Consider the following 10,630-nt stretch of genomic DNA (forward strand, 5'->3'; position numbering starts at 1 on the left):
TTCCTTTAGAGCTCCTTAATTCATGTGTCTTTCAAATAGGTGCCAGCTAATAAATTTCTCTGTGTTGAGTTCCGAATAAGTGAGCTTTTCCAGGTTGGAATGCTAAATCCTGCCACATTCACTGTATATGAATATCATGCACCAGGTACGTGATCCATGTCTTCAAATTAACGTTTGTCTTTTAACTCCTGATTCCCCTTACTGACTACATTTTTCCTTCTTCAGCAGCTTTTTAATCCTTGTTACTTTAAGCTCAAGTAACCTTTGACTCACAAAGTTTCAGTGCTGACTTCTTGGACTTGGATTTTCTGTATGTATTTATTATTCTTTTTGGATCTTCTAGATAAAAGGTGCACTATGTTTTATAACCCCTATGGAAATGAAAAACTTGTGAGATTGTGTGAAGGAGATGAATGCAAATGCATGGAAGGTAAACTTTTTTTAAGATGTTTTCCCGTTTCACTTGGTGGGACAATGTAGTGTAGTGCTTTGGACAAAATCACACTAAACACAAGGAAAAAATCCTCTTAAGAATGCAGCCATTGTCTTCTCCAAATTTTATATTAAAAAAAAAAAAAAAGAAAAAAAGGTGTGCAGTATGATCATGGATGTCTGACTGGATTAAGTTCAGGTGATTGAGGCTGTTGTTTTGTATTTTAAATATGCATTGTTCCAGCATGCAATCCCATAACTACGGTGCTTCTCAGTTACAGTAGATTATCCCAAACAGGTTCATGATGTTTTACATGAGGACATGTGATGACATTGTCTTAACACTGGCTTTTTTCTCTCTCAATGTAGCTGAGTGTAGTAAAGTACACGAGAGACTAGATCAGTCAATAACCGCTGATAAGAGGAGAGAAGCTGCATGCCAGAGTGATGTCGCCTATGGTAATATTTGAATTGCCTTTACCTATTTCACGTGCTCTGACTGAAATGTTTACTTGTTTACTACTGCTGCAAAACATTTTGTTCCAATTAGATCTTTAATGATTAAAATTCGGTAGGCTTGGCAGTGGCATGTACAGTATAGGAAGGTGACATATTAGAGCAGAGAAGAGTTAAGTGCTGCCCATACCCTCTGCTGAACAAGTGTCACATAACCAGGGTCAGTGCACCGGTGAGCCTGATCTGATGAATTTTGCTAATAAGCACTGTGTTTCTCTTGCTTGGTACCATTCTGACAGTCTAATGAATCATGTGGCTTTGGGATCACAGGAAGTTGTGGGGCATCAAAGGAGAGCATGGGTAGAGCTTCCATCAGATTAGAGCATGGGTAGAACTTGTTAATATTTCTTAGCCATACAGTGTATAGCTATAGCCATCGTTTTCCCAGAAATTAGTATTATAAAGGGACATTATATTCTCCATCTGAACATCTGTAAGGCATTTTAGTATGTACTGCAGGAGCAAGGAATAACAAAAAGTTTGGTTTGTGTTGTTCTGCAGTTTATAAAGTGAACGTCTTATCTCGCAGCGAAGAAGGTTATTTTATAAAGTATTCTGCAGTTCTTCTGGACCTCTATAAGAGAGGTAAGTGTCCTGTTCTTAATCCATTTACAAGTTTATTTAGAGTAAAAGCTGTCTGGTTGAGACCATTGAAGCAGCTGACAAAAATCAGCAGTCCAACCTAGTCATCTCATGAGAGTAGAAAACTGTAGTCTTAAATACAGCCTTTGAGAATTCTCTTGTGCCCTGAGAAGGGAGTCTTTGATGTTTTTAAACAGCTTTTCTGCGTTAGAGCTGTTGTTAACAAACCTAAACTGTAATCAGCAAAATGTCTTTTAAGTGACAAAACAAGGTGAACATATTCCATAATCAGTTAATACAGTTGTGAGCTGTTTATATGTCTCATTCACTCCACAGAACGCCCTCCCTTACTGTATATACAATGATTGAAGTGGGGTAGTATACAAGGATATGCCATGTCTTACCTTTTCTCAGATTTTTGTATGTTGGGCATTTTCTGCTTCTGGGAGAAAGGACATGGTCTTACCTTTGGGAGAGGTAGCTGCCTGTAGGTCCTGTGGAACTGAAGCTGATATTCACTCATTTTTCCTTGAGTTTAAGCACCCAGTATGTCCTTATAATTACTATAATATAAAATTATTTAATGTGCATGAGGCTTATTTGTCATTCAGATTTAATTTAAAAATCTTTTACAAGGAACGTGTTTTGTATCATCAGATTTCCCTGTTTTATAACCAGTGGCAAAAGATCCTTTGGCTGTGCTGTACTGTAGAACACTCTGGTGTTTTCTGTCTAACATATGAGTGACTGGAAATGTTCTTTGTGAAATTTTTCAATTCTTAACATTCTACTTCAGGGCAGGCTTTTGCTCAAAAAAATAATGAAGTAACCTTTGTTAAAAAGAAGACCTGTACAGATGTTGAATTGAGTCCAGGAGAGCAGTATTTGATCATGGGAAAAGAAGCTTTAAAGATAAGCATTGGTTACAATTTCAAGTAAGTAACTTACCATCAGAATATGCAGAAATTTAATCTTAAAGGCTGCTGTGAAGTGGCAAGTGTTTGTACGGAATAATTCTTATGTAATATATAATTGATTAAATTTTTTAAGTATTAGTTCAACCAATAGTTACACATGTGTTTTCTGATGTGTACATTTAAAACAGGATTATGAACACAAAGCAAGCAATTTCATGTTGTAATTATTTTTTAGTTTGACATTTTCCTCCTCAAATCTTAGCAGCAAATGATCATTTGCTTTTGTCATCTCAGATTCCAGTACCCTTTGGACTCCAGCACTTGGATTGAGTGGTGGCCTTCAAATAGAGCATGTACATCTTGTCAGGAGTTTTTAAATACAATGGAAGGTTTTGCCGAAGATCTCCTCATCAGTGGCTGTTGATATACTTGGAGAATTTTTAAATGAAAAAATATAGATCAAATCTCATTTAAAAAAAAATCTTCAGCCGTTTAGTAATTACTTTCCAAAGTTAACATTCATTAATAGTTCATCTCGAAAGATGGTCTTTGCTTGTACATAGCCACGTTCTTCTAACATTGTAACGTTCAAAGTATGATTTTTAAGCTTGGATGGGAGAATAATGCAGAATACTGCTAAGACATTTGAAGTCAGATGAAGTGAAGTGGATTGACTGTAAGACAAACACAGAAAGCACTGCCTTGTGCCAGAATAAGACTTAGAAGCACTAAAACCTGATGTCTTATTAAAACATAACCTTTCCTTCATTAAAAAAATAAAAGGAAAAATAAAATGGTTTATCAAATAATTTTGTTGCAACTTTAATTTCCAAGCAAATTTAAAAAAAAACAATATCTAATGTAGCACAGCAGCATTTAGGACAAAAACCTTACTGCAGCCCCAGTTCCTTTATAGTGACTATTTTAAATGTTTGGTTTCCAAATTCATTAAAATACTGTAGTATAAGAATGATAGAGGACAACTCTTAAAGCTATTTTAGATTATGCCCAGAGCCATACTGAAGCCAGGGACTCCTGTCCCCATTGTGTTTTTTTAGTTCCCTTAGACCTTCAGATGCCAAAATCTTGTTCCTTTTACCCAAGTTAGTATCCAGGCATTTATCTTAACACGTTGAATGACGTGGTTGGAGTAACAGATTTTTAAATTAAACAGTCTTGAAGATTTACTAAGTTTTAATAAATTAGTTTCTTCCAGTCCATGTCTGAAATGCAAAAATTTACTTTTAATAGTGTACTGAAACACTGCAATGTGTCTCAAACAACCCCCAGCCCCTGCAATGGAAATGAAATATATTGGAAACTTATGGTTCGTATTCTGTGGGTTGAAACTGTTATGGGCAACTGAACTCTTTAGTTTTTATAAATAAATAAACTGAATTTATGATGTTAAAAATCAGTCAGGGGGACCTTAACTATACTTGGTGACATTTTAGTTAAGAAGTGGTGCCTATATGTGTTGAAGATACTCTCATTTGCAGAGCATTTTGGCATGGAAAGTTCTCCAGATAAGTAAAACATTCAATAAGAAGCTTTTGAAAGTCTTTAGTTGTAGATGAAAATGACAAGTTTCCTTACAGGTTTGTTGAATCTGCACAAGCAGTTATTGTTTGTGAAGTGGCAGTTGTATATTCAGAGGATTAATAGTGTTTTCTCAGGATTATTTTTTTAGAAGAGCCAATGGAATGTTTTGGACATGCCATGACAGTTTGGCTGATGAGACAAAAGCATTTTTCCGAAGTGCTGCATAGGGATGCTGCAAAAGCAAAGCTATTTTTCATTTAAAAACCTTGCTATTTTACAAATAATGAAGTCGCACAATAACTTTCCATTCATCTCAAACTTGGGAAGATCTTATGGGATGTGTTAGTTTGCTGAAGAATTTTTTTGAAAGTCTGTTATGTATATTAAAGTAAGTTGGGCAGTCTGCTGCCTCATCTTCCTCGTTAGATAGAAGAGTGCTAACTGTTTCACTTATGTATGTATTGTCTTCAAATCAGGCCTGTTATGACGAAAAAAATCAACATGCTCCTGCTTTATAAGAGGTATTTTTTAATTAATACCAATACTCAGAATACAATAACTATTTTATAATTTGCATATTCACAAAGGTGGAACTGCCTGGGATGTATTTCTCTGCAAAACCATTATCAAGAACATGTCATCTTTTATTGATTTGTAGATTTCAAAAGTAGAAATTATACCCTCTTGCAGCTGATTCAGTCTCTTAATATTAGAAAAATCCCCTTACACTAATGTAAATGTTATTGGTCTAAGGTTAAAATAAGGCAGTGTTAAACCAAGTATTAAAAAGAAAATAGTCATGCTACTACAGTGAAAAAGCAAGCACGTAATACAGGGGAATCCCGTGCTGAGAGAGATTAAATCTAGTGTTTCCCCTTGCCGATGATGTGTGAAGAATTTCAGTCATTAACCAGTTTGGTAAGTCTTCTTTCCAGATGTTGTTAATTATTATTTGTTGTATGAGATATTTCAGCCAATTTTAAATACTTTTGATGTTCTTGCATTTGGTGTTTTTTCTGATAGATAGTGCTGGTATGTCATCCATCTGTGTAGAGAAAATAGACTACTTTAAAACTGGTACTGCTTGTATTTCAGAAAGGCCACATTTTGCACATTAACCCTGCAGTCTTGGTAAAAATTGTTTGAACAATTGTCGTAGTAAACAACAGCATGACTGAAATTACAATAATATTCAGAACTCATGTGGAATTATATTTTATTAGTATTTTGAATGGATCAATCCTTAATGTTAAAGAAAGCCCAAGTATGTCCATAGCATTGTATCATGCATAATAGCTTGCTTTTCAGATAGAGAATGCTTTTTATTCTTAATTTTTACACCACGCTTGTTTGGTTTTGAAAACTCTTTTGCCAGGAGAAATTACTCAGCTTTTTATTTAGGCATGAGTGTTTCTTACTGTATATGAAGGAATATACAAAGCTCTTGAAATGCTCCCAGTTTTCCACCGTGACAGAAACAGCAGAGGGAGCACAAGAACATAATTTTCATGTAAGTCCTATAAATATGAGTACTTTACACCCCCCCTCCCCCAAAAAAAAAACCCCAGATTTTAAAAGACATTTCTCAAAAGTTCAGCTACTGAAAATGCCGCACTCAATCCCTAGTGGATGGAAAAAATATGGGGTTTAATGTGTAGTGCTGTAATATTAATTTCCTATCTGCTGGCAAAATTTTTTTCTTCACATTGCCCAAATTATTTGTCAAAAAAATGCAACTGCAAGACAGTAAGCACCCCACAGTCTCTGAGATTCTTGGGCAAATTTTAGATTTACCAGAAGATGGTATCATAGTCAGGACTGTGTGATAAAGTATGGTCAGAGGATGCAAAGTCTTTTCTGATCAGTCCAGAGCTCTGAGCGTAAGAGGGGCTGCAAGCAGCGATACAACCAATAGGTCAGGGCGCAGTACGCATTTTAAGAATCACATAATTACCCCATTGGAGGAACGTGATAGTTGAGAACTCAGGATGGGGAATGTACTTCAGTGCTGCTTCCTGCCTTCTACAGAAATAGTGTAGTCTAAATGCAGCTTAAAACCACAGAAATAAGGCAATTCGGCCTGACGAAGTCCTCCTTTTCTTGAATTAACCTGGGCATTTTCTAGCAAGTGCACCGTGTACCTGGTAGCATGTAGTGAGCGACACTTAAGCTGCAGGTTAAAACACGTTATATGAAACAGAAGACATTTTCATTTTAGAATGTCCTGGCGTTTGTGATTTTTAGCGTAGACACTTGATGACATTTCAGCAGACTGGGTTACTCGGTGGTTTAATTTTATATGGTCAGCTCACTTCAAAACTTCTTACCACTGTGTGCATTGTTCTGATAATGACATTGTGAGTTTCTCAAAATTGTTAGTCTGGCAGTAAAAAGATCCTGCTCTAGAAGCACGAGTAGGGATGCTTAATGTAATTCATTTGCGTGAAGAAATCTTGCGATGCTAAAAAGTATTGGTAGCAAAATATGTGCGGTAGCAGCAGAGAAGCAACATGTAAACTAATAACACCTGTATGAAATAGATATGAGGAACAGAAATTAGGGAAATGAAAAACAATAAAACAAAATCTAGAACCATAGAAGGGCAACCTGTTTCTAAATTCGTAAGAGTTAGCCGTAATAGCCTTTGGTCTGCAATGCTGTCTTTTCACTCTTACACGCCTTCAGCCTGTCTCTTCTGTCTTGAAATCTCTGCTTCTCTAAACCTGTAGCACTGCAGAAAGACTTATCAGAACAAGATTTCTGAGGCAGCTCCCCCGAGGCTCTATTTCTGGGGCAACATATGGAATGATGCCTATTCGAGAGTACCAAGTATTGCTTTTTAAATCTTTCCTCTTAATTTAGTTTGCATCTTCATGATTCAAATTTATACGGCTTGGGAATGAACAAGTCATTATTTTTCCAGCCTTCTCATTGGTTTGGTTAGGTAAATTCTTACTGCGGTCCTAAACTTTTAACCTGCATTTAAGTGTGCTATTACTGCGTGTTGATTGACTGGCAGTTTATTTTAGTATATTCCCAATGCTAAATCTTTTTTCTTTTTTTTTTTTTTCCTCAGGATTATCTTAACATCTGCAGTTTAACTGCAAGTGTAGCAGCAAAACCAGTGATGGCTTTAGACTAAAGTTTTCAGTTTCTCTTCATAAAAGAACATACTACAGCACCTCTGCGTTTGGAAGATCTGGTGTCGAGCATCAGTGCATAAGCCATGGGTAGCTCACATCCTTCTGAAGAACCTCTGAAAAAGTACAGGACTAATGCTTCTTCCATACACATTTGTCCTCTGTGCAAAATGTTTCTGCATAATCCAGCACAGATCCCATGTGGGCACAGTTACTGTGTGTCCTGTGTCATCTGGTTATTAAGGTAATTCTATCATAGAAAACAATGATATTAAATATTTTCGGTATTCATCAGTCACTGCAAACCGAGCTGTACTGTGCCTAGATGGAATATTTGTAAAGCTGACATTGTTGAAGGGGCTCTAACCTTATGGCTGGTGGCTATTCTGCATTGCCGTGGCCACCTTACGCTCAGTCCTGGTGGAGGAGCTGGAGGTTAAGCAGGTGTGAGGAGAGTCTTTCTCTTCTGCCAGTATGGATAATCTTTGCCTGCTGGTATAAAATTATGTTTGTACAGCTATGTAAATATGTGCAGCCACTTCATATGCTTTATGTGAAACTGTTTTATTCCCTAGCTTTTCCTTCTGTAATCTTTTTTTTTTTTTTTTAATTCCTGCATTTCCATTCCTGACACTGATTCTATTTTTATGCCCTGCTTCCTTGTTTAAAAAAAAAGTTCCTAAATAATATGCGTGCCATTCATTATTTGTATTTTAAGACACAGTAGACTGAATCAATGTCTACTGTAACTTAGGTAGATTTACAACAAATGTTACTTTAGCATTTAATGACTGAATTTGACAGTTAAAAAGCTTGCCTTGCCTCCAGGAAAGTGGCAGATGAAGGGCCAAATTTCCTTCTCGCAGCTCCTGGCACAAATCATTTTGGTTCCCAGTAAAACTGAGAAGAGAGTTTGATACAAAGTACAGTTGCACACATTTTTATTTTTATTGAATAGCTGCCCAAAAGCAGCATGTCCAAGAACTTTAAAATTACTGTTTTCCCTCTCTCTTAGGAATATCCTTGATCCAGAGTGTTTAATATGTGGAAAGAAGATAGTCACAGATGATGCAATTTTTAATTTTGGCACTGTGAGTATTTGATTTTTTTTAATCCTCCAAACTTTTCTAAGAGGCCTAAGAGGATAACGCTGTATCCAATAATAACTGGATATAAACTCAAACTGCAGAGAGAAGCACACTTGAATGCTTAGTGAGGTTGTCTAGGCAGTCCACCTATAAACATTTCTACTTCTGAACTTTACAGTATTGTTGTGAGGGTAACTGTGTATTAGAAGACCTAATTATCTGTCAAGAGTGATACATCACCTCATAAACTCCCGTTTCTTGCATCTGATTATACGTGCAGAGATACTGCCTCAACTATCCCCGATAAGGTGGAACATGAAGGTTTCTTTAAAGCACAACGATGTCATTGTATGAAAAAGATCAAATTATATTCAGATGTCATAGCCATGGGTCACACTACTAAGACATCAGTTAGTTAAAATAGTTCCTATTCTTATTGCATGGAGTGGCTAAGATGGCCTCTAAGAGCTTTAATTTAAACTCTGCCTATATCATTACTATACCTTTGCTCTGGCTTGAGGCTAGTAGTGTTCACAAGATTTGTATCAATCTGCTTACCAATTCTGCATTCACACTGTCTACTAGATAAAACCAGATGAAACCAAGAGCAAGGAGATGGGACAAATTGTAGCCAAGAGCATGAACAAGAACTTTCTTCATTTGGGTCAATCAGATCCACATAAGGTAAGTCATAGTTAACATCTAGAGGGATGATGTAAGAAATAATTTTTAATATGTATGGGTTGTAACTAATTAATTTCCAAGGAAATAACTCTGTTATAGCTGTATCCCCTTAACCTTAATCAATGTATGTATGGCAGGGCCAATTCTGCATTGCATAGAAGAATTTCCTAAGACCGGTGGGACTAAATCATCCCACAAGGCTGTTGATGGTTTCTGTTGCAACTTGGAGGGTTCAGGGATTTGCTTTGCCTTCTCCAGCTGCTACTCTAGAGCACCCTGAATATCGTATATGCTGAATACCAAACTGGTACGGAGTCTAACACTGCAGAATCCCTGTCTTTGGCACAGAAGGGTTGGATTTCTTTTTGCATAAGCAACATTTGACATGAAAAAACACCTCAAAATACTCCAATGTTGGAATGTTTGGTTTTGTCAGCGTCTGTAAATCTCAAAGGGCTTTACAAAGACTAGAAAAGAATTGTCAGTACTATGGTGCATAGAGTACTTAAAAACACAAAACTAGGAGAAAAAAAACCAACTAAAAAGAACATGCAGTGGATTCATTTTATGGTCTCAAAGCAGTGAATTACAGATGAGGAAACTGTTACTGAGAGCAGTCAAATGATGTTCTCAAGGCTAGAGACAAGGCCAGTGACAGAACTGGAACACTGACTGAAGTATCCTGGCATTCAGTGTGAGTTTTTCAGACTGCCATGACTCCAGAGAGAAAAGAGAAAGAAAACAACAAAGGAGATGGCTACATAAGCAAATCAAACATGTTCTGCTCTTTCCTCTCTGTGTCAAAGAGGCTCAAATGAGCATCAAGTAATATTTTAAGATCAGGCATCAAACTACGTTCTCCTGTTAACTATTAATGACAAAACAAAGGCATCTGAAAGAATGTTGACTTTATCAAGCAGTCATAAAATAGATGAAATCACAAAGACAGGTATGATCTCCATGGGTTGTGAGAAATGAACCTTGGATCCTGTTAGCTTATTCAGAAGTGTAATTTTTGAAATGTAAATTACACCTTAAAAAACTTTAAATTATAAGGAGCATGTCTTATTTTCACAGGTGACTTGTCAAATTTAAGTTCTATTCATTTTTAGTGAGACATACTGCAAAAAGGGTGTATTGCTCCTGAAGACCTAGGAACCTAATTTAAAAATTATGTATAAAAATGTTGCACTTCAGTATCAAATTGGCAGTCATTAGTTTAAAAAAAAAGTCTTTAATCTTATTTGCTGTCTCTCTGTTACTATCCAGAATTATCTATCCTACAGATCCTTGAGATCATTAAAATATTTTAAATTACGTGTGGTTTATATGTGTATATTTTTATAGATATTTAGCCATGTGTGGTATGGAGGGGTATATATATACCAGTGTAGGAAGATTTACCTTCCTCATGTGGCATGGCATGACTTTCATATGAAAACCACCTGGGGGAAAGGTATATCTATGTCTTCATCTGTTTCACACATGTAAATTATGTTGGCAGATTTCCATCTGATCTAGTTAGTAAGAGAAGGTAGAAATTACATGGGACTGATTTTAGAACCTACTGCCATGCTAACCTTAGTGACTTGTAGTCGGAGAGTTCTGAGGTACTAAGCAACTCACAGGATTAATCCCAGCAAAAATGGAAATTCTTGGAATAATCACTGCTTAGATGACTCATCTGTATTATGAAATGGAAATTATTTCAAAACACATTCTGTACTTC

At 36.3% G+C, this 10,630-nt stretch overlaps 1 protein-coding gene across 2 annotated transcripts in view; it reads left to right on the forward strand.

Moving 5' to 3' along the window:
* Positions 1 to 2,871, forward strand: part of C5 (complement C5) — a 28,272-nt gene extending 25,401 nt beyond the window's left edge. For both annotated transcript variants that reach the window (XM_035888594.1, XM_035888593.1), the window contains exons 36-41: positions 40 to 145; positions 344 to 430; positions 802 to 891; positions 1,450 to 1,533; positions 2,327 to 2,465; positions 2,742 to 2,871. In XM_035888594.1, coding sequence (XP_035744487.1) covers positions 40 to 145; positions 344 to 430; positions 802 to 891; positions 1,450 to 1,533; positions 2,327 to 2,465; positions 2,742 to 2,871 — 636 coding nt within the window. The remainder of the gene's footprint in view (positions 1 to 39; positions 146 to 343; positions 431 to 801; positions 892 to 1,449; positions 1,534 to 2,326; positions 2,466 to 2,741) is intronic.
* Positions 2,872 to 10,630: the final 7,759 nt, after the last annotated feature.

Source organism: Egretta garzetta, unplaced genomic scaffold (assembly GCF_000687185.1).
Source record: "Egretta garzetta isolate BGI_Z169 unplaced genomic scaffold, ASM68718v1 scaffold211, whole genome shotgun sequence".
NCBI classification, from domain to species: Eukaryota; Metazoa; Chordata; class Aves; order Pelecaniformes; family Ardeidae; genus Egretta; species Egretta garzetta.